Here is a 24,416-nt window from a genome sequence, read left to right on the forward strand (position 1 = left end):
TACTACAGATTCCAGTTTCATGAGCGGCTGGGCTAGGCTTCTGGGACAGGATTAAATGTTTAGAGTTTAGAGAAAGTAGAACCACTGCTCCTTCATTAAAAGTTAGTTCAGGAATCTGGGGATGCCAGAACTTCCAACTGGGAGCAGACCCATGGGCAGAACCAGATGGGGGCATCATACAATGTGTTATCTGACCTGGAAACAACTTTGGATCCTCGTGGAGGAGCTGTAGGCCACACAAGAGGGCATTTGGGCTGCTTTGACCCAAAACAAAGCATGTCTCAGGCTGTTGCTGCTGCACATTCGCTCTGCTTTTACATTCTGCACACAACTTTTAAGTCCTTGTTACTGCAAGAATAAATTCATAACAAAGAATAGCATATTTTGACCTGTTAGTCAAAAAATAATAATAAAAACCCAATGTACACTAGTACATTTAGTGCATTGTGTGGTCAGTATACTGCAGAATAAAGTAGCAGTATGAAAAACCCCAAGCAGTCAACTCTCAACCAGCTTCCCATCCAGGAGCTACCAGCTGCCTCCATCTACACCAAACAGACATGTCTGCACATGACATCAGCTCAGAGATCTGCAGAGAATCTTGCAGACATGGGCAGCTGACTAAACTTACACCCTGTGTAATGCTGGAGGCTAAGCAGAAACACACTTTACAGTTATGGTGCAAGCACAGCACTCTCATGATGCACATTATGGCTTAAGACTATACTTATCAGTAGTGATGTGCCAATGAAGCCTCATGAAGCATTTTCTTTATTTTCTGAGCCCACTAGATGGTGCTCTTGGTTTAAAGAAAAAGGCTCAAGCAATAGTAATTAATTGTGCTTTTAGTCCTTTGTTGAACATAGAGCGCCATCTAGTTGGCTCAGAAAATATGGAAAATGCTTCATGAGGCTTCATTGGCACATCAATTATCAGACTACATCTTTTGCAGCATTCAACTTCAATACAATTAATAATTTTAAATGCTTTTGTGAAGGAACATGTTGTGCATTTCCTCTGTACCAACCCTGGTAGTATTAGTGTTTCTATTCAGTCCAGTCTAGTTTCATATGGTACCAGTATCTCCAGTATATTCCTAAAAATGAGGGACTCTGATAGGGAGTGTAGCAGTGAGGCCAGTCGTCCTGAGTTCAGAGGAATCCATAGTTGGCTGACGGAGCCAGTGATATATCAAGGCAGTATTGCATTGGTTACTGTGTGACTCTATGATTGAATGATGGCTGCTCAACTTTCAGTCTCCCTCCTGCTTTAGATAATTCTTTTTTTTTTTCTAGCTGCACTTTTTGCCAGGGAATGGAGTGGATTTTCACCCCACTGTTACCAGCTTACATTGTTTATGATAACAGTTTTTATGTATTTCTCCTAAGAAGATGAGAAAGTAAAAGCCCTTTGTCTTCTATTTCTGGTGAGTCAGCAAGGTCGGGAAGCAGAATACAAATACCCCGTGTCTCTGAATCACTGCTGGTAAAGCAGCCACTGTGTTGGGAGTAAAACAAGGCTGACTCATGTCCTCAGTTAAGCATTTTATGGCCATTTTACCAATAGATCCATGGTGAAATTATTAGTAAATTGTAGTAGTTCTTATCTCCATGCTCCACATTTTGAATATGCACTATGAACTAATCTTTGAGGTTCAATTAAATGTCTGGAGTTGAGTTGAATTCCCCATTGTGGGACTAATAAGGACATCTTAATCTTAATATAACAATACAAAAAAATTGGGTAAATCATTGTATTGGAGTATACACCTGCTGCTTCTTCTTAGAATTATTTGTTGTGAATTTGAATTTGCAGCAAACAAGACAGAGGAAAACTTATAATAAAAGAATAAAGTTACACTGCACTCAGTATATGTACAATAAGAAGTATGTAGTTGTTTTATAGCTTTCTTCTTTCACTTTTATTCAAACCCCAAGGCCGGGCCTTACAGGCACAATTCTTTCACCTCATTCTTTATATCAGAAACTCAAAACCATTTCAAGGCTCAAGAAGAACTGACAGACTTAGCCCTGTGTGCTTGTTTCTGAAGTGGAGTTTTGTGTTTTGTCTTATGGGCTCTTTCTGTGTCTGTTGTTATTGCCTTTGATGTGTGTTCATGTGTGCGTGCGTGTGTTTGTGCGTGCGTGCGTGCGTGCAGTTTAGTGTGTGTGTGTGTGTGTGTGTGTGTGTGTGTGCGTGCGTGCGTGCGTGTGCGTACGTGCGTGTGCAAGTGTGCGTTCGGTTTAGTGTGTGTGCGTGCGTGTGTGGGGTCTAGCGTGCGTGCATGTGTGTTTATGCATGCGGTCTAGTGTGTGTGCGTGTTTGCGTGTGCAGTTTAGTGCGTGTGTGTGTTCGTGCGTGTGTTTGTGCGTTCTATTAGGGGCATTTTATGCCAGCGAACTATACTAAAAAGCCTTAGCGCGTCGCCTGCACTGACTGATAGACTGATAAGTAAGCATGCGTACAGACATGCGTATTGCGTATGAGTACACCAGATAATGAAGGGTGACGGGTGACAAGTGTCATGCCACGTGCGAACGTAGCGGACGCCTGTGTGCACGCTCGTCTCAATGTACAAATAATTATTTACTTTATGACATGCATGCACACGTTTAGGCGTCTAGTGTTGACTTTAAGACAATAACACACGCCTATAACAGTTTATCAGGGAATGTACCATTGCTCAGGAAGAGGCTGTGCGCATTCACCACTGGATCATCAGGGCCTGACAGTTATATATTTTCTATGTTCTGCAGCATATCTACACAGATCAGCTGTTACACAGAGTCTCATACGGGATTGTTTATAAGAAAGCAGAACTTATAGATGAACCCCAAGCTGTCAGGATAGTTTTATTTTCAGGCCAAATTTTTTTTTTTTTTTTATAATGAAATAACTCTCTCTCTCTCTCTCTCTCTCTCTCTCTCTCTCTCTCTCTCTCTCTCAAGGTTTGAATAATATGGAATTGAAATTTAATGATAGCAGAGGTGAAAGGGATAATTAAAATAATTTCAGCCACTTAAAAATAAAAATATGTAAATAAAGCTTGTTTTTCACTGCCTGTACACACAATCCATACTGATGTTTTTGAGGGGAGAACAGGCTGGATGGTGTTGAGATGAACAATGACAGTGACATAAGACTCTGGACTTCATGGCCCAACCTTCACAGACCAGGACGACAGATTATTGTGTGTGTGTGTGTGTGTGCGTGCGTGTGTGTGTGTGTAGCTGTAAACGCTCATTTGATTTTATTTCTGGAAGTAAAGTTGGCTCTTTTTGTCTGGGCCCAGGGATAACTATCTATCTGACATGGTACTACAAAACAGACATGTTCACACAGAGACGTATCCCAGACTCTGAAGTATTCAGAGTCATCACAGTGTTATTTTATTAAAGGTGGAGTCTGTGTAAAGCCAAGATTTGTTTTCTGGTACCTTCCATCCATAAAAAACTGAGACTGCTTATCGATTCTACTTGAGTCCATCTCCTGTTGGTTTATTCTGCAATAAAAAGCTGCAGAGACTAGCAGTGCATACAACTTTTCTTTGTGAGCTTACATTTACTGTGCTGAGCATGACAAGTACAGTATCATTATTCCTGCTGTCTACTTTATTCCTTTTATATGATACTGATCTGTACTGCAACTCCATAAGCCATATAACATTTTAAAGTTGAAGACTTAACTTGAAGTTAGTGCTTATCAGTGGTGCAAGGTTATTAATGAAGGAGTACTCGAGTCATAAATTATAAGCTTGTTAATGTTGTATTTTTATTTTTGTATTTTTTGGTACATGCATGCATGCACAGAAAACTGCATTGGTCTGATTCAAATCCTGACATTCAAGAGCCCAGTGGGACGCACAAGGGAGTGCAACAGCATAAAAGACAAGGGTCACAGGATGGATGGAGGAAGGCGAGCTAGCACTACTAGAAAGCTGCTCCACTGACTCCAGGCCAAATGTGAGATGTGAGCACTACTGAAGTGCCCAATCACGACTTTCGCTCAGTCGAATTGTCTTTACCAGGCTGAAAGACTGTGGAAATCTACAGAACAAACATAGCCCGTTGACAACTTGATATTTAATGGACAGGTAGCTTCTGGCTCCATTCTGTGTCAGGACCATTGGAACCTCAGAAAAGCTAAATAACGACAACATAAGCTAGTTTCGAGCTCCTGTATAGGAATTTATCCAGCACTAGCAACGCTCTAAGGTTTTGGTTTTGAACTTATGACTGCTCCTCTGTTAATATACTGACTGTGACTTTAACTTTGATTGAAGTATGAGTCAGAAATGTCCCTCTCTTGGTTGGGTCTCAGTACAGATGAATCAGGTCAGTGTGGTAACTGCTAATGAGCTCTTGTAGTGGAGTTGTAACATTTGTGGAATCCCCTCCAGCTGGCGGTAATGGTTGGAAATGAAGGAAGGTGGAGGACAGCAGCATTTGAAGTTTGACACACAGGAAGTCACAGTTGATTGATGAGCTCCTGTTAGAACAGATATTCCCTCAGAGGAGTGATGTCTCCTGTCGTAATGTAAAATGTTTCATCCATCCGTCCTTCGGAATCCAGCTTCACACACTGGCCGTAGTTTAGAAAAGAAAAGATGAGAGACCTCTCTCTCTCTTTCTCTCTCTCTCTCTCTCCCCCCATCTCTTTCTCTTTCTCTCTCTCTCTCTCTCCCCCATCTCTCTCTCTCTTTCTCTCTCTCCCTCCCTCTCTCTCTCTATCTGTATCCCTCTCTCTATCCCTCGCTCTCTCTCTCTCCCCCATCTCTCTCTCTCTTTCTCTCTCTCTCTCTCTCTCCCTCTCTCTCTCCCCCCTCTCTTTCTTATCCCTCTCCCCCCTCTCCCTACCTCTCCCCCTCTCTCTTTCTTATCCCTCTCTCTATCCCTGTCCCCCTCTCTCTCCCTCTCTCCCCTTCTCTCTCTCTCTCCCACTCTCTCTCTGTCCCCCTTTCTCTTTCTCTGCCCCCCCTCTCTCTCTATTGCCAAACGCAAGAAGAAAGTCTCCAGCAACCAAAGTGAAAAGGAATACCACCGGATTAATATAATGAGGGTTATTAAAGGACCTCAGTAACTTCTCATGAGTCACATTTCTCTTTTACCTTTCACCTTCTTACCACTGCAGAGAAGACAGGAGGAAGAATGAATCTATCTTAACTCCTGAGGCACCATCTGGATTCTGCTTTGTACATGTCTGCTTTAAAATTAGCAGAAGAACTTTTTTTAACACATCCTGTGATGGATATAAAATTACCAGGCATGAAATAATAATTAGAGCTTTTGGTTGTAGCTGGGACCCCTGGCTCTTCTGGCAGGGCCTAGCTAATTTGCACTGTCATCTCTGTGGATGGCACAGCACGGCGCCGGTTTGATGGGGAAAACAGACCCCGCTGGGTGTTCTCTGCTGGAACTATCATGCCGCTGCACACACCCACACACCTCCGCCACCATCCTGCTGCCATGTTTCTCTCATCATGAGCTGCTTCATCTCTGCAGCCCCCCTCTCCACTCGTCACTCACAATCACTAGAAAGGAATTCTCCGTTTTTTCTGAGAGAGGGTCTTTTCCGAGTCTTTTTCAATGGACTCCCAGCAGTTGACAGATTGCACATGTTGTTGTATTCACAAGACTTTCTGAGAAATGGATGGGCATGTATGAACAAGTGTTCTGTGATGTGTGTGGGCATTGAAGTTTTATGTGTTTTTGATGCCTCTTGTTATTGCTGTTGGGTGCTTCCTGCTCAAGGAGGATGTCTTCATACAGTGCATGTTTCTGTGTGTAATATGGGGATGAGTAGCATTACATTTACAGTGTATTTGATACAATAATATAGTAAAATACAACAATAATAGATGCAATAAAGTTAAGTTCAGGCAGTCAAGTGAGATGCCATTGTACTTCAGCCATGAGTGCGGGGGGAAAAGCTATATATACATATATACATATACAAAATGGAAAGATTTGTTGGCTGACTGAAATTTCATTTCAGGACATCAACGAACATTTCTGTAAATGTAGCTGTGTTTTTTATGATGTTTTGAAAATAATGAGCTGATGGTTAAAGGAGAGTTCAGGGACAAACAGTGCTGGAAAAAGTTTTCAGATCCCTAACTTAAAGGCACTAACACCACACTTAAATTACTGCACTACAAGTAAAAGTACTCCATTCAAAACTTACCTAAGTAAAAGTACAAAAGTATCAGCATCAAAATGTACTTAAAGTATAAAAATTAAAGAATACTCATTATGCAGATTGGACCCACTCTGATTGTTTTATATATTCTACACATGTTACTAGATTATTTGTTTTGATGCATTTATGTAAGCAGCATTTTAATTTTGCAAAGATAGGGCTCATTTTAACTATGTAATATAGGCCTACTATTATGTGGTTTGTAGTGTCTAATCACTTTAAATTTATCATGCTTTTTATGTTAAATCTCGACCTGAAAAGTAACTAAAGCTGGCAGCTAAATGTAAAGTACCTCAAGACTGTATTTAAATACAGTACTTGAGTAAATGTACTTAGTAACAACAACAAGTAACAACCATCTTACAGTAAGGGGACATCAAACACAAGCAAACAGATTTTTATGTAGTTTTTAAGAGGATAAATAAAGGAAAACTGTAAATTCCTGTCTATTAGCCAAAAGTCTATTATAGTTTACAGATGCTTTTCCACCATCTACAGCATCTAATAGTACTGTCAAGGACCAGCAACCATGAACTTCATTATGGATTTAATCTAAATGGACAACAGGTTTACATTGATGATGATCACTTGACTGTTTTTTCTATAAGAGAACAGTCTAAATTTTCCTGGGGAGTGCTGGACATGCATGTTGTGAGTGCCTAGTACAGTAAACTGGCTGATAGCACACCAATTCTGCTGAGTCCATAGAAAAGAGCAATTTAAATTATCCCTGACAATTGAAGTCTCATTTAGCCGCTTGTTAACAACCGCCTTTTTTTTAGGACATGTAAAAACTCCAAAATTCACAAGTGGGTATTTGCTAACATATTTTATGTCGTGCAACAAAACATGGACATCTCTTTAGCTTGTGTCAACCACAGATCTTATTTCAGGCATCTAATCCAACCCATTTTCTCTTCGACTTTTCCTTTCTGTTCCCTCCTGTCTCCAATCCTCTCTTCTCTTCGTGGTGCCACACAGGAGGCCATCGTAACCGGTCTACTTCCAGAAACAACCTACTCTGTGACTGTGGCTGCTTATACCACAAAGGGTGATGGAGCTCGCAGCAAGGCCAAGGTGGTCACCACCACAGGAGCAGGTATGTGCTGTGTTGTTCTTGATCTTAAATTGTGCGTAGGAACAATTGAAGAACTTTTGTGTTATTCTTAATACTTTCTTACTTGCTGTTTGCTTGTACTTAAGATTACAAAATTAGCAATTTAAATTAAGAAAACACAAAAGAAAAATGTTCTTATTATTTCAGGCTATTTATTTAATCCTTTTTAATGTTTACAGTTACTAAAGATGATTAGATCTAGACCAGGGATGGGCAACTTAAATGTTGGAGGGGGCCACAATTTTTCATCGACACTACCACAGGGCCACATATAGGACCGTGCACTTAACCAGATATGAACTGCAATTTTAAATATGTTTACAGTGCAGTAACTTAACATATTTCATGCGCAAATGCATGTAGAACAGTATAAATAGGAATACAAAAGGTTTGAAGCATATAAAAAATAACCACTTCAGTGGAAGAACAGCAGACCAACATTAATTTCAAGAAGTAATTTTGTGCATTTACACGCTGCACTTTTAAGATTTCATGCTCAAATGCATGTAGTTGTACTGAGGGCCACTTCAAGTGAGGGTGTGGGCCGCATGCGGCCCCCGGGCCTCCAGTTGCCCATCCCTGATCTAGACTAAATGACTTCAAAATTAGACCAGTATGCCCGCACACAGACTCAAATGCTGTAGCACCTGTCTTAGTTAACAACACTCCCCAACCTCAGATTCAGCAGCCAACTAGATCTGCTCCACGATCAAAAAACAGTTGTCCACTTTCTCTCCACTTTGAGGATGAGCAGCAAGAGCAGTGACAGGACATCAATCACTCACAAAGTCATGAAAAATCAAATAAACAACCGCATGAGTACAACACTGTCGTAGCCAGAGTTGGCAGATGCCAAGCGCCATAAAATAAAGTAAACAAAGTAGGCATGGGTGTCAGTGTTTGCCGTGCTGTTGATTTACTTCACAGTACAAGCAGAGTACAGTAGACAGAGAGCATGAAGGTTACATTGTTGTTTGTTTGCCATGTTGTGCTTGTACTTCAACTTAAGTGGTTAGCCGCCAGCTAATCCTTCACTGAAGGGGAATAGTAACTTAGTGTCACTTCAAGTCAAGCAGCTGCCATGAAGCCCAGTCTGCATGATGGTCAGCGTTGTCACCATCACACCCGGTCAAAGTTTGCAAACTGCTTGCTGCTGGGTCATCCATTTATAGTGTTTCAACCAGTGGTGTAGTCTAGTTTGTTGCGGTGGGTATACTGTCTATACTCATTCTCACCCGTCCCAGAACAACACATCTTACAACAACCATCTTGGACCAACACCTCATAAGCACCATCACCACCTTGTGTCTGATGCTGCATCCTAACATGTTGATAACATACTCAGTCTTTCAGAATGCTCTCAAGATGTATACTGGGGGCTATAAAAAACAACCCCAGATATTCCACCTGTTGGTGTGGCAGGGGGCTGCTCCTTCTCCAGTTGACAGAGAACCCCAACTGAGTTAAATATAAGATCAACTGGGCTGCAGCCATAGACTGAATAAATAGATAAGATAGATTAAAAGAAAGACACAGGTAATAAAGTACATTATTAAGAGTTTATGGTGCAGAGACAAAAATAAAAACATCTAGGGTCAACCTAAAAATGCCTCCCAGAACAAAAAAGTTCCAAGCCCTTTTTCAAAGATGTCCAGGTATTACCCATGGACTCCAGTATAGGTTGAATCTGTGTAAGAAAGAACACCTGTATAACAACTAAAATATTATACTTGTTATACAAGTATTTTAATGTTTCATGAAGTAAATGTATGTGTTTCAAGGGGTAATTAAGATATGTCAATGTCTTCCAGTGCCTGGCAAGCCCACCATGATGATCAGCACCACCATAGGGAACACCGCCCTGATCCAGTGGCAGCCACCTAAGGAGATGGTGGGGGAGCATGTGGGATACCAGCTCCAGTACAAGAGGGCAGAGGAAGAAGATTTCACCGTCAAAGACTTCAGAAAGGCAGATGATCATTTCACAGTCACTGGCCTCCACAAGGGAGCCACCTACATCTTTAAACTGTGCGCCAAAAACCGTGCAGGCAACGGGGAGGAATATGTAAAGGAGATCAGCACGCCCGAGGACATTCCCAACAGCTACCCCCAGAATCTGAGCGTGGTAGGTCTAACCGCCACCTCCACTAAGCTGGCCTGGGAGCCCCCTCCTTTGGCTGAGAGGAACGGGAAGATTATCAAGTATGTGGTGGTGTATCGAGATATCAACAGCCAGAACAACAATACCAACAGCAGCACAGAAACACACATGACTGTCCAAGGTTTGCAACCAGACACAACCTACGACATCAGAGTCCAAGCTTTCACCAGCAAGGGGGGAGGACCCATCAGCCCCAGCATTCAGAGTCGAACCATGTCCACCTCCATGCCAGGTGAGAACCACAAGCTACTTATCAGTCCTGCTTTGTGTTTGCTACAGCTAACTCTTGCTTTATCTGACCTCAGCACTTTGTACATTTAGGACTCTATTTCCCTGAAATAGGAAAATGCAGCTCAGTGCAACATGGAAGACAGGCTGAATTAGGGCTGGGCAATATGGCAAATGCCGTGCTGTGAATGCTAGTTTTCTGTTGATACAGCAGCAGGTAGATTGTAATTTCCCAACATTCACCTGTTCCTCCCTGGTTTATTGCTCCAAGTCATGGCTGAGATCTATTTTGCTGTCCTCAGCTCCACGTTCGGTCTTTCTGTTTACTTCTCCGGCAACTAACAAACAGTAGTGGAGCAGGAAAAGGTCGACTCTGATTGGCTGTTGTCACACACATTTCCTACATGTTTGATCGAGTAAATATGCTCACAGCTGATCACTGTAATCGACCTATAAGTTATTGCGATGGCTAATCAAGATCATATAATCGCCCAGGCCTAGGCTGAATCCATCATTAATAGGAGGAATACAAAGGGTTGAGTCAGATGAGCTTCAGCAATTACCAATCACATGAGCTACTGAAAGAAGCAACAGGTGGAACTTGGTAGGGAGGCTGAGGGAGAAGTTTGTCTCCATGACGCCCCTGATATTACCTCCCAAAAACGACATAACATCCCAAGTATTATAATATTCTGTTAATGGTAGAATAAACAGCTAGCTGGTGTATATTGCTGGTGGAGATGCTGGAATATCAGTGCAGCTTATATAGTCGTCGAAATGATGACAACATGAATGAATCCAAAAGCAAAATATAAGTTCCTATTTGTCAAATGGTACAAGAAACTCTAACAAGAAAACATGTCAGAAAACATATTTGGAATCTGCACGGGAAGTTTGGATCAATAAATAAAAATAATCACAATTCTGAGGACAGCTTTGTTACTCTACATTATTTAATTGTTACTGCTGAAATCTGCCAGCAATATCTTTGTAGCCTAATGTTCAGAAAAACCAACCATTTTTACTGTTCACCCTAACCACTCCTGATGCTGTGTCTGGGCATTTGAATAATTAATGATGTAGGCTTATGTAAAATTACATTCAGACCCTCTGAAAAAACATAATTCCTGCTGGTGTGTTACTGCAATCAACTGCAGGGAAGGTATCAGACACAAGCCTTTGTTCAAAATTCCACTATTGGCATTTCTGTGGAACTGAAGGTATAATTATATGTATGGAGTTTGTTTACTATCTTTATTCAAGAGCAGGATTTTCGGTTTGAGCACAGGATTTTCAGTTTAAGAGCAGGATTAATGATTAATGCAGTTTTAATTTTCTGTTATTATTCACCAAATTATCACTGAAAATCAAAAAATCCTTCCAACACCGTGTCCTAATAATAAGGGCTCTCATTTTGATGAATATTAAAGCATTGTACACAAACTGTTCAACTGCCTTGTTTTCTTACTTTTGTGCACCAACTCTTTAACTTTGAATCATCTCAGTATTATCCACAATTAAATTAACCACCTAATAATCATCTAGACCTTCCCTCAGTGTTCACCAAGAACTTTGGTGTGACGGCTGTGATGAAAACCTCCGTCCTGCTGACCTGGGAAGTGCCAGAATCCTACAAATCTCAAGTGCCTCTAAAGGTAAGATCAGCCACTGAGACATTACAGACACTGAATTTAACAACTAAAATAGGTTTTCTCACTAATAATCTTGAACCAAGTACAAAAGAACAAAAAGCTAGGGTCTAATTTTATACCCAGGTACCATCTCTAACAGCGTCCGAGACAATAACATGGACCACTGTTGATGGAGACCAAATTATAACCATAAAGACTTTTTGACCAAAACAATAGTGCTTAATAAAGGAGCAAATCCATAGTTAGTTTATAGGTATAAATAAATGTTAGTGTAGAAACTGTATATGCAGACAGAAGGAGATATCATAACACAATATAATGTTATAGCCATCATAATACATTTAGTTTTATTATTTTACATTTATATGAGATATTTGAGACATTATCTTTGAGCGGCTGCTTCATAAATCACCAAGAAAAAAAAATCAATTTGTACCATATTACATTCTGTCTGTAGCTGAACTTTATGACTGGGGCCAGTCTGTCTTATCACTCAGCCTTTATCACTGTGTAGCTCTGATGATAAGCTAAAGTGCAGAAACAAAAGGATTATTTATCACCATGGAACAGCAACTAAATGATAGTAAGCAAGTAAATTGTATTTTATTTATACAGCACCTTGTAGCACAAAGCAATGGGCTTTAGAGTGCTTCACGAAAAGAAGAGGAGTGATGCAGCAAGGTCAACAAGTTTCAGAGCTCTGTTGTTACTAAAATGGTTTCTGACTCCAGCTTACAGATATGAGAGTGGTATCAATTTTATCATCTAATTCACACAGAGAAAGGAAATAAGCATACTTTTCCAAATGTTGAACTATTCCTATTATGTTAGTCAAAGGGAGAAATTAAGAGTGCAAGGAAGAGATGGGGGACATCAACAAATGTGTGTCACCTTATGCTGATGATAAACCTTTAAAATATTCCTAACGATGGCGGGCCGTCAGTATTTTTGCCGTTTTTGTTTTTCTGGAGGCCGTAGCGGACTCACGTTTAGGAATATATTGGAGATACTGATATTATAATGCTGCAAAGTTAGGCTTTTTTTTAAATGTTTCATTAAAAAAATTGAGAGCAGTGATGCTTAAAGTTTGCTTACATTTTTGATGTCAATTCAGTTTGACTGAATACTTTGTTGGTCAGTCTGTGGGTTTGACTCTCATTGTGGAGAAATAAAAAGACTGAAGTGAGATGATTAGACTCTTTCTCTTATTTGACAAAACAATTCTTGATTGAATTTATTTTTGTGGACACAAAATGCAGTTAAACAGTTAAATCACAATTTATTGTATCGCAGTACTCACCATATCGCAAAATGCTTAAAATCATTAGATTCACACCTCTAGTGTGCTGCCACAATGTGTGTGCCATGCTATTCCAGCCAGCATACAATAAGTGCATTAGCAGCCTCATCACACAGCAGCTCAGTGGGGCTCAGTGGTGTTGAGAAACAACAAGTTGCACACTGACAAAGTTGTTTTGTAGCAGGCTAGTAGTTTCTCCAGAATTGTGTTTTTGTCAAGGTAATGTGTAGATGACCCCTTTAGTAAAGCTTATGAGTCAAAACTGTATCAGTGTTCCTAAAGAAACATTCATCCTGGCTTTAGATCCTGTACAACCAGCAGAGTGTGGAGGTTCAAGGCAACCTGAAGAGAAAGCTGATCACACAGCTGCAGCCGGATACGGATTACTCCTTTGTGCTCATGAGCCGGGGGAACAGCGCTGGCGGCCTTCAGCAGCAGGTTTCCATTCGAACAGCTCCAGACTTGCTGAAGATGAAACCGGCTCAACACCAAGATGATGTGGAGGAGGGTGGTAAAGTGACCATCAGTCTGCCCAGGGTGCCTGCTGAAGCTCCGATCAGGTCTGTGCTGTTTGTTTGACTGAAAATATCCACACACACACAAAAAAGGGGCTGATTCATGATTTCAGAAGTGGATCTGTAATGTCTTCTTTCTGCCACTGGACATTATCACACTTTTGAATAGGTGTTTATCTGCACTTTTAGTATGTTGTTATCAGCCCATTTAATGGCATATTTCATCTTCTAGTATGTCCAATAGGTTGTTATCACCCCACTAAATGTCCTGCTTCACCTTCTAGTAGGTCCAGTAGGTTGTCATCAGCTAATTCAATGGTCTGATTCACCTTCTAGTAAGTCCAACAGGTTGTTTTCAGCCCATTCAATGGTCTGATTCACCTTCTAGTAAGTCCAACAGGTTGTTTTCAGCCCATTCAATGGTCTGATTCACCTTCTAGTAGGTCCAATAGGTTGTTATCAGCCCATTCAATGGCCTGCTTCACCTTCAAGGAGGTCCAATAGGTTGTCATCAGCTAATTCAATGGCTGGAAGCTGTTTCGTTACATTTCACTTTAAGTTTTGTTAGGTTTAGGTACAAATTAGGGTAGCAGTTACATTTAGCTTAAGCTCCAAAACGACTCCTCTAAGTACACGGCAAAAAAGTTCCTGGTTTGGCGTAAAAGATAGTTTTAAAGTAAATGCATAAAATGTAATGTTATTTGTGATTACAACTAGAGGGCGCCACCAACAATAAACGATAATGTAGCAGTCCGTTAAGTAAGCTGATAACAACCTACTGGACCTGCTAAAAGGTAGAGTAGGACCCTCCTTGGCCATACTTATGGGATGATAACTGTTGGTTAACACTGACAATGAAGGCTTTGCATGAAAGCAAATATAATAATTTGAATGCTTGAGTGTTAATCACTACCGAAGTCTTATTCTTGCAATGTTGACGCAATCTAGGTACCACTGAATTCAAGTATGGAGATGTTTGACTCTGAAACTCCTCTATCTGCATATATTAGCGGTGGGGGTAAAAATCAATACAGCATAGTATCGCGATAATTTGTGTGGCAATATTATATTGATTCATGACCACCAAGTAACAATATTTAGCATTCAGACAGCCCAACGTTTTTGTCGTTCCGGAGGCCGTAGCGGGCTCACTTTTAGGAATATATATGAATAAATGATATAAGATCATATGAAACTAGGAATCTATAGGCACCAAGTATGTCTGGGAATATCGTGCCGGGAAGTTGTCAAAATAAGGCTGCAAATTTAGTCTATTTTTTGATGTTTCATGGTGATTTTCAAAGCGGTCATGTGACCTCTTACGTCATGCTATCTCAATGAAAATAGGCTCTCTGGGTTCCCACAAGTCTCCTCTTTACATACATGGCTGCCTCCCAATTCAGAACAGAGAATTTTCACTTATTTGACAAAACAATTCTTGATTGAATTTTGCAACACACATCATATCCCAAAATGCTCAAAATTGGAATAATATTGTATCATGAATCAAGTATCTGGATAAAATCGTATCATGGGGCCTCTGGGGATTTACACCTCTAGTGTGCTGCCATAATGTGTGTGCGTGTATTCCAGCCAGCATACAATAAGTGCATTAGCAGCCTCATCACACAGCAGCTCAGTGGGGCTCAGTGGCGTTGAGACACACAAAGTTGCACACTGAAAAAGTTGTTTTTTGGTAAATCAATAGCTCAGATACAAGCTTGTCTGGTGTATTTACTTGCTATCCTTTTCTAGCCAGTTCATAACCAGCCAATTATTGACTGCAGCAGAGTTCCTTTGGGTCAAAGTAGTTTCAAAACAAACAAAACATTCAGTCCCACAACACATCACCACCATGATTATAACTACACGGCAATGCTAACAACAACCCCAGCACCACTCATGAGCCTTCTCCTGACACTAAAAAAGCTATTTATTTAGGAGTTGAGCTTTAAAACCACAACTGTACAGCAAAGAGAATACAAATACAAAGGCTGCAATTTAGTAAAAGGTTACTTTTTTTATTTTAACCCTGCTGGATCAAGAAGACGGGTACTGCAAATTACTTGGTCTTAATTGGGTTTCAAGTGTTTGTTTCATTTCAGAAATTGCCCAGAAGAACATTAAAAAGAAATAAAGAAATTGGGCTAATAGAGAGAGAAAAAAACAAATGCAATCTCTACATAAATACCCAAAGTTTACAAATATAATATAGAATATTCAAAAAAAGTTGTACAAAACACTCCACCTAAGATGATAGAAACATGAATGGTGGATGACTGTAATGAAACAGCATGTAATTCACTTTGAAGCTATGTTTTGTATGTATGTATACAGGGCTTATGGGTGTGTAATGCAGTTGTGTTTTATACAGGTGGTACTACATCGTGGTTGTCCCTGTCACCCCTGTTTCTCTGAGAAGATGGGAAAACCCTGAAGACATGGACGTACATGAGGTGAGTAGACACGGCACAAACCCTGAACACACAGTCTCTTAACTCACCTCCCATTTTTCCTAAAAGCTGCTCCCAGAAATGCAAACCATTGCATGTTTTTTTTTGTCATAGACAGGCGGCTTAGCGAAAAAAAGGGGACAAAAGCACCACATTTTTTCCACGTTCTCTATCACCATAGGTTTCAATTTTTGGTAGGAGCCACTTCATTAAGATTCCGAAACAGATATGGCACCCATATAAAGTCTATGAGAAACTTTCTATCTTCCAAGCCAATTAAAAGGTCGATCTTGGTGTGAAAAAATACATTTTCTGGGTCAAGGAATCACTTAAAGCTATTGACAATATCCCTAGATGATTATTTGATATCATTCTTGCGGTGAGAGTTAGGCATGTAGTCGTCTTGGTTTAACCTTTGACCCCAAATTATTTCCAACATACGGGTTATATAGGTTAAATTTCATAGAATTGCTACTCACTTGCAACTCATGACCAACACATTCATTATTATTGTTTTAGTTTTTTTGCTGTCATCTAAAAATTAACAATGTTCTCAAAACATAAGTTTCACTAAAAGTTGACATAACCTACTCTGTGCATTCCCATCAAGAAATTATTATTTCACTATAACTATTGAAATAAAATATTCAGGTTTTATTACTTTTTTTTTTCTCTTGAAATGAGGCCGAATTTTATATATTTGACTAAAATTGACCAATATTAATGAAAAAAAAATACGTAAATTATATATCAATGGTTTTCTTGATAATGATTTTCGTTATTATCAAGAAACCCAACGAAAATGTCTAGATATCAGCTCTTAAATTAAACTCTTATGAGCTATTTTTGTTGTTATCATTATATCCGTCCAAACAAATGTACCATTAGTTGTACCAGGGATTAAAATTAACAAGAAATTGAAGACAACATTGGTGTTCTAATATTTTTTTTTCCATGACTGTATGTGTGTATGTGTTTGTCAGAGTCAGCTTATGCCTCCCTAGAATTCTAACAAGGCTGCAAAACCATACATTGTGCGAGCAACAGCATGATCCATGTTCTGTTTGTGTTTTGCAATTTTGTCTCTAGATATGCAAATCTTTAAAAAGCTCTTTTATTTCAGTAACCCTGTTCTGTGTTGCTCACCTTAGGAAAGTGCTTTTGGCACCTTAACCTACCTGTTTTACGGTATAAAGCACTTGTAAAAAAAAACAGCACTCATGACATAGGCCTACTGCAGTTTACCATGTAAGCAATGCATTACTAATGTGCAGGGGTGGGGGATTAAGTGCTGAGTCATCCCTGCTACAAAATACAAAACAACCACCAAGGAATGTTTTAACCAAAATCATCAAGTTTTCAGTTGGAAGCTCTAAAAAGGGTTCTTTCACCTTTCCTGTAATTGTGAATACGGTTATTTACCATTGTCTGTGAAAATCCATTAGCCATAGTTTTGGTGATTCACTTCCAAGTGCTTTTTAACCTTGAGGTGAACATGCTGCTTGAGAGTCATTTACACACTCTAATAAGCAACTGCACTGGATTGTGTAAAAGAAGAGTGATCATTGGTAGTCTTACTGAGAACAGCACAAAAAACTGGAAGGTTAGGTTTGGTTGTGTAGTTGGAACTACACCACTGTAAGGTTTAGGAGCATAGTCTGTCATTCATTCTTTCTCCTTAACCCTTTGATGCACAACATATTGTCACCCCTTCTAATGCACAACATTGGTCACATTCATTTCCCGCATTAGTTTCCCATGTTATTTAATGATTGCTGTGTTTTTCTGTGCTCTATCTTTTGATATCAACTTATTTTGTGATTGACTATTCCAAGTATTCTTTAAACATCTTGTTTTTGATGACAACAGATCATTACTTCCATTTTGCCTCTTATACTTTATGAAGAAAAAATGTTTTTGTATTATTACATAGCTAACTACTTGGCTAAGTTGCTTGCTAAGCTAACTACTTAGCCAAGAAGTTAGCTAAGTAGTTAGCTTTGCAAGCTACTTAGCTAAATACTTAGCCAAGAAGTTAGCTAAGTAGTTAGCTGAGCAAGCCACTTTGCTAAAAAAAAAATGGATATGGGTCATTTTTCACCCATGTTGTGCATTAGAAGAGTAGTGACACAAAAAGGGATTTTATTAAAAAAATAATGAAGGAAAACATAAAATGAGGATGTATGATGTTCAAAAACAAACTAATTGAGGAAAACTGAACTGGAATACTGAATGATGGAAATAATTTATTTATTTGTGCAAATGTAACTTTACAGGGGATTAAAATAACAAGAAATAGAAGAAAGCAAGGGTGGTCTCATAATTTTTTCCATGACTGTATATCGGATATACAGAGTTGGAAATAACGTAAATACATGGCCAAAATGAACATATCTATTTGATCAAATAATCATCTAGTAATATTCCCAATAGCTTTAAAGGATTCCTTGACCCAGAAAATGTATATTTTGACACCAGAATTAACCTTCTAAGTGGCTGAATAAATCAAATTTCATGTGATTTGTGCTCTTCACACCAATAAAAAGCAGACCTGAGTCACATATGAGCAAACATTTGGGCCACTTTAGCCTGCAGTCTAAACATCGTCTTAGATGATGCAAAGTAAAGCAGGAAGCTGGTGGTGGAGAAAGATGTCTCACTCACTTGCAAAGAATATAAACATGAAGCTGTGACTCTTTAAAACTTTACAAATTCAGTCCTGTCTAATCATAAAGTCCCATTCTTTTAGCTTAAGAGTTCTCCAAATTCCTTCGTATAGTTTGGTCTCTGCAGCTTTGTGAACTGGTTGAAAGAGGAAACTCTGAGCTAGGAACTTTTACTGCTACTTACGAGTCCTCCTAGTGGGGAGATAAAATATTTTGTGAATACAGCCAAAGTTTTGTGATGTTATGTTGTGTTTTCTTATGCTATGCTCGTTCCAAAGTTACCTGTTGTGTCGTCCCTCTGGCAGCTTCTGGAGACCGGTGCTGACAGCAGCCTGCAGAGAAAGAAGAGACAGAGCCAGGACTTCCTGCAGCCCTACATCGCCGCCAAGCTGCTCACTCTGCCTGAGATCTTCACACTGGGCGATGAGAAGAAGTACAACGGCTACTACAACAAACCCCTCCCCGGCCAGCAGCAGTATCGCTGCTTTGTTCTGGCGGACTTGACGAACCAAGAGTCTGTGAGTGAGCATATACAGCACTTTTATAAGATTTTGAAGCTTTAGTGGTTAATTACGCTCAGGGAGCTGTGCCGAAACAACAGCAACCCTTCTCCACTGATGGTGTATGGGCATGGACAGTACTCACAGGACATTGTGCAGACGTTGGTACATTATTGGCCAATTACAAGACTAGTTGCTATGCAAACTGAAGGAAAAAATCTGAGTTAAAGTAGGTGTAGGAGTAGGAGTAGGTGGGTGTAGCAAAAAGGAGAAGAGGTAGGAAATAAACTCACATGTCCAACTTAAATTTGTTTAAGTTTGGATAGTTCTGCCAGTTCTGGTAAATTATCTGTTTAGAAAGGTCTAAATGGTTCATCATTCTATATGATTATGTGTTACATCATTCACCCAAGAGCAGGACGCAGATACAGGAGGCACAAAGAAAGGTTTTAACAGAAAAGACAAGAGAACACTGGGAAACTGAGGCTTAAGGGCCAGACTGTAACATCGTGCAAAACATATTGATTCACTCCATTGTGTAGCTGACATTGTCATACTTTCATGCAGGCATGCTCACTGTAATATATATATATATATATATATATATATATATGGTATGTTTTTATGGTAAAATGTAATTCCCAGAAATTCACCTTCAAAAAATGGTGACAATGTATTTTCTTGGCAACTCTAAATTTCATAGGTCAGAACTGTTATTTGATTACAGTAAATTACTATGAAAAAATAATAATTGTAAACCTGTTTGCGGTAATTTGCCTAAAAAAAGTAACAGCTTTAATATAAACCTCATTACGGTAATTTCCTTTAGAAATAATACTTATAATTCAAACCTGTTAACAGTATAGAGAGAAACACAACACAAATACCCTAAAAAAAAAGTTGTGCGGAACTTCACCATTGAAAATAGGATGTATAAGACATTACGGTATGTTTTCTTGGCAACCACACCACTGATAAGAACTTTTCAACAAAGAAAAGGTGCCATTTTTAAAGTGTAGAATTTATTTCAGTGTGATGACATCATATTCACTGTTTCTAAAGCAACCATATGTACAATACAAATATAGCTATACATTTATATTAATCTACTTTAAATATTTTGCTCTTCATGAAGGTAAACCCTGTTAATATCTGCTATTCATTCCAATATGATTTTTCATATTATATATTCCTGTTATTATGTGAGCCAATGCATTGTTATTCTACTCTTAGCAGAGGGGGAAGTCTTTACCAGAATGTATCACCTGACTGCTAGAGGTGGTGGAAAAAATCGATACAGAATAGTATCGCAATATGTTGCGTGACAATATTATATGGATTAATGGCTGCCAAATATCCATATTTAGTGTTCCAACGTTTTTATTTTTTCCGGAGGCCGTAGCGGGCTCACTTTAAGGAATATACTGGAGATAGTGAAGCTATAGACATTGATATTGTGTCAGGAAGTCGTCAAAATGATGCTGCAAAGTTAGGCTTTTTTTCATCTTTCATGATGTTTCATGGTGATTTTCAAAGCGGTCATGTGACCTCTGACGTCATGCTTACTCAATGAAAATAGGCTCTCTGGCTTCCCACAGGTCTCCTCTTTACATATATGGCTGCCTCCCAACAGAACTGAGAATTTAATTTTATAGACACAAAATGCAGTTAAACAGTTAAATTGCAGTATATTGTATCGCAGGACTCACCATATCGCAAAATGCTTAAAATCACAATAATATCGTATTGTGACTCAAGTAAAATCGTATCGTTGGGCCTCTAGGGATTCACACCTCTAATGACTACTGATGAAGGTTGAAAGCATCTATGACATATGATGTCAATGCTCACACTAGACTAGTGATGTGCCAATGAAGCCTCATGAAGCATTTTCTTTATTTTCTGAGCCCACTAGATGGCGCTCTTGGTCTAAAGAAAAAGGCTCAAGCAATAGTAATTAATTGTGCTTAATTAATTGTTGAACATAGAGCGTGGGCTCAGTAAATAAAGAAAATGCTTCATGAGGCTTTATTGGCACATCACTACACTTGACAGCTCAGTCGACCTCAATTTATACTCAATGTATACACGGAACCCCAAACAGTTATTTATTTGTAAACTTAAATAAAGTTCTGAGAAAGAGAGAACATTATTTTCTACAGTTCTCCTTTTAAATAAAAAGTAAGCAGTAGATAGGAGTAATAAAACATCTGGGAATGATGCAGACAGTCTGATGTTTGGTTTTATTTCTTATTTGTATTTGTAACACAGTTGAGAATGCAGTCAACCATAACTTATAAAATACAACTCTGATAATATTAAAATGATCTCATTCCAGTTTACAGACATTTGACAGCAGCCACATGGGAAATCAGAGCTGCTCAAACTGTAGACAGCTGACCAACATTTCATAAATCATTCAAGAAATAAATCTGCCATCATGACCTTCTTCAAATGCCAAACAAAAGACAATTTTGCAGACATTCTGATTATAAATTAGCAAGGGATCAGTGGTGGAAGAAGTATTCAGATCCTTTACTTAAGTAAAAGTACTAATACTACACTGAAATGACTCTAATACAAATAAAAGTCCTGCATTCAAAACTTACTGAAGTAAATGTACAAAAGTATCAGCATCGAAATGTACTTAAAGTATCAAAAGTAGAAGTACTCGTTATGCAGAATGGATCTACTCAGATTGTTTTATATAAATATATTATTGGATTGTTCTTATTATTTATGCATTTATGTAAACAGCGTTTTCATTTTCTCCAGGTAGGGCTCATTCTAACTACTATATATTCCTATTATGAGGTTTAATTAAAAAATGTCTAATCACTTTAAATGTATGATGTCTTTTATATTAAATCTCAAACTGAAATGTAACTAAAGCTCTTAGCTAAATGTAATGGAGTAAAAAGTACAACATTTGCCTCAAAATGTAGTGAAGTAGAAGTATAAAGTTACATTAAATGGAAATACTCAAGTAAAGTACAAGTACCTCAATATTGCACTTAAGTACAGTACTTGAGAAAATGTACTTAGTGACTTTTCACCACTGCCAGGGATAAGTATCAAGTTCAAATATTGCCTATTTTGCACAGCATTTACACTTTTTTTTTTTTACAACAACCTGTTGATAAGATACAGGCAGTAGACACAAACACAGGAACACTTGCTTTAAATAATGCAATAGCAATTCAACCTTTGTGAAAATCGTACTTATTGATAGCAGAGCTTGCAATAATGTGGTTCAGCTCTGTGTTAAAGCCACGGTATGTACTGTTGTTGCACTGGATTGCATTATTTATCAAGGTGTTCTTGTTATTTTCTCCTCGCTGTAATGCTTTGCCGCCCTTGATCAATGGTACCTCTGCAGAACCAAGCTCTGGTAATAATACTAATATATTCCCAAAGGTGTCTGACCAACGTAGCACCAATTGTTTTATGACATGTACCCTTTCTGCATTCTTATAGCAGTAAAATATCTGTATTAGACTGGATTAAGCTGTAGGTTACAGTCCGCCTTGTATGCAGCAGTGCAGTGTCAGGAAAAGTTCACTTGGACCAAGGCTGCGCTTGACACTTCTCGCCCTTCAATAAATCATAAAACTACACCAGAGGACGAGGGGATGGCTAAGGCAACGTGGATGGTTTTCTAATATGCCGATCTATTGCTGTTTTGTCTGGCCTTTTAAAAATCTTCAGATGAATAGTTCTCATATAACTTCTACCCTGTGGGTCACATTCTAGTACTTACAACTGCAATGTGTGTCCCATACATTTTGTCAAGGCCTTCCATTGCTGCATAGTTTGTAATGGAGTAGCTTTGTTTTTCCTCCCTGTTGTTTCCAATCTGTGGAAGAAAAGAGCAGCTCCTCAGGCGGCGGGGCACACACGCCAGGCACGACGCAATGATGCGAAATCATGTCCTTGAGTCATGCATGCTTCTGCAGGTATAGCTCTCAGACGATGAAGCCTCGATCCATGCTTTTGCACTCGTACAAATTTTTCTTCCAGATCACTGCATCTTCAGACTGCCTCTCTAATTTCAATTAGTCAATCAGTCACTTACCCTCATGTCATCTTCATTTAAATGTGTTAAGATCTGATTTTTTTCTTGGTGATTGGACATGTGTGTACGACGGCGTATTAGGGCCAAGTATGAAAAACATAATAATAATACAGACCAGGGGTAGAGGCATAATATTTCGAGGAAAAAGGTGTACATTTATGAGATTAAAAGTGGCAAATCTACAAAAAAAGTTGCAGAGTTATGAGATTAAAAGTGGCAAATCTACGAGAAAAAACTTGTACATTTATAAGATTAAATGTGGCAAATCTCTGAGAAAAAAATTGCATATTTATGAGATTAAAAGTGGCAAATCTATGAGAAAAAAATCAGATTTATGAGATTAAAAGTGACAAATCTACAAGAAAAACGTTGCAGATTAATGAGTTTAAAAGTGGAAAATCTACAAGAAAAAAGTGATCGATTTCTGAGATTAAAAGTGGCAAATCTACAAGTAAAAAATTGCAGATTTATGAGATTAAAAGTGGCAAATTTACGAGAAAAAGTTTGCAGATTTATGAGATTAATGGTAGATTTGCCACTTTTAATCCCATAAATCTGCTACTTTTTTCTCTTACATTTGCCACTTTTTTTCTGGAAATACTACCCCCCTCTCTATATGTGTGTGTTTTCGTACCCAGAAACCAAAATTTAAAATGTAAACTTAACCGTAATGCCTCTTTCAAGAAATGATTGGAGCAGTTTAATAGAGTGTACAGTTAGAACTATACAAGAAAGAGTCAGAGAGGACAGCAGATCAGTTATCATTTCATGCCAAATTTAGGCTACTGCTGCCAAGAATGCTCTGCCTATCACTTATATAGTTCTAGAGATATCTGAGCTTTGTGTATAATTAGGACAACCAGTGCAACCTGGCTACACCAATGAAAGGACTGTTTCTAAAAAATTGTTTCTAAAACCACAGGACCTCAATTAGTATTTCTGTGCAGACACCTTGGGGATTGTTGGAAGGTTGGACAGATAGATAGCTTGTCGAGCTCATTACCATCTCACACTCTGGCCCCAGGAGCAGTGGGACAAGTAGAACATATTGAAGCCTCAGAGCCTCTCAGCCAGCTCCAGCCTGTTATCCAGGTGCACTTTCAAAGTATTTATAGAAGTGAACCACCTGACATTCTCCCTCTGGATGGACACAGAGGTCAGAGGAGACTTAGTCCAGGGGAATTCCAGCTTCTTTGTCTTGTTCAGCTGCATATTTATTCTGTACCACCCAAAACAGTCGTCCACCAGACCGCTGCTTGGTCATTTCTGCCGCTAAGGTAATCTGTTATCCAGGAAACAAGTGGAGAGGCTGAAGCTGAGGCTGGTAAAAGTAATTTAGAAATCAAAAGACATGATCCTCAATCTGTCCCCAGCCTTGTCCAGCTGGGAATAAGAATAAGATTGCAGTGGTGGTTATGTACTTCTAGATCAGGGATGGGCAACTGGAGGCCTGGGAGCCGCATACGGCCCGCACCCTCACTTGAAGTGGCCCTCAGTACAACTACATGCATTTGAGCATGAAATCTTAAAGTGCAGTGTAAAAATGCCCAA

The 24,416-nt window shown here is 39.1% G+C and overlaps 1 protein-coding gene across 1 annotated transcript in view; it reads left to right on the forward strand.

The window, feature by feature from the left end:
* Positions 1 to 24,416, forward strand: part of ptprfa (protein tyrosine phosphatase receptor type Fa) — a 248,912-nt gene that overhangs the window by 171,711 nt on the left and 52,785 nt on the right. The window contains exons 13-18 of the mRNA XM_059340745.1: positions 7,180 to 7,297; positions 9,127 to 9,708; positions 11,262 to 11,359; positions 12,960 to 13,216; positions 15,546 to 15,627; positions 18,596 to 18,808. Of these exons, the coding sequence (XP_059196728.1) occupies positions 7,180 to 7,297; positions 9,127 to 9,708; positions 11,262 to 11,359; positions 12,960 to 13,216; positions 15,546 to 15,627; positions 18,596 to 18,808 (1,350 nt within the window). The remainder of the gene's footprint in view (positions 1 to 7,179; positions 7,298 to 9,126; positions 9,709 to 11,261; positions 11,360 to 12,959; positions 13,217 to 15,545; positions 15,628 to 18,595; positions 18,809 to 24,416) is intronic.

This window comes from Centropristis striata, chromosome 9 (assembly GCF_030273125.1).
Source record: "Centropristis striata isolate RG_2023a ecotype Rhode Island chromosome 9, C.striata_1.0, whole genome shotgun sequence".
Taxonomy (NCBI): Eukaryota; Metazoa; Chordata; class Actinopteri; order Perciformes; family Serranidae; genus Centropristis; species Centropristis striata.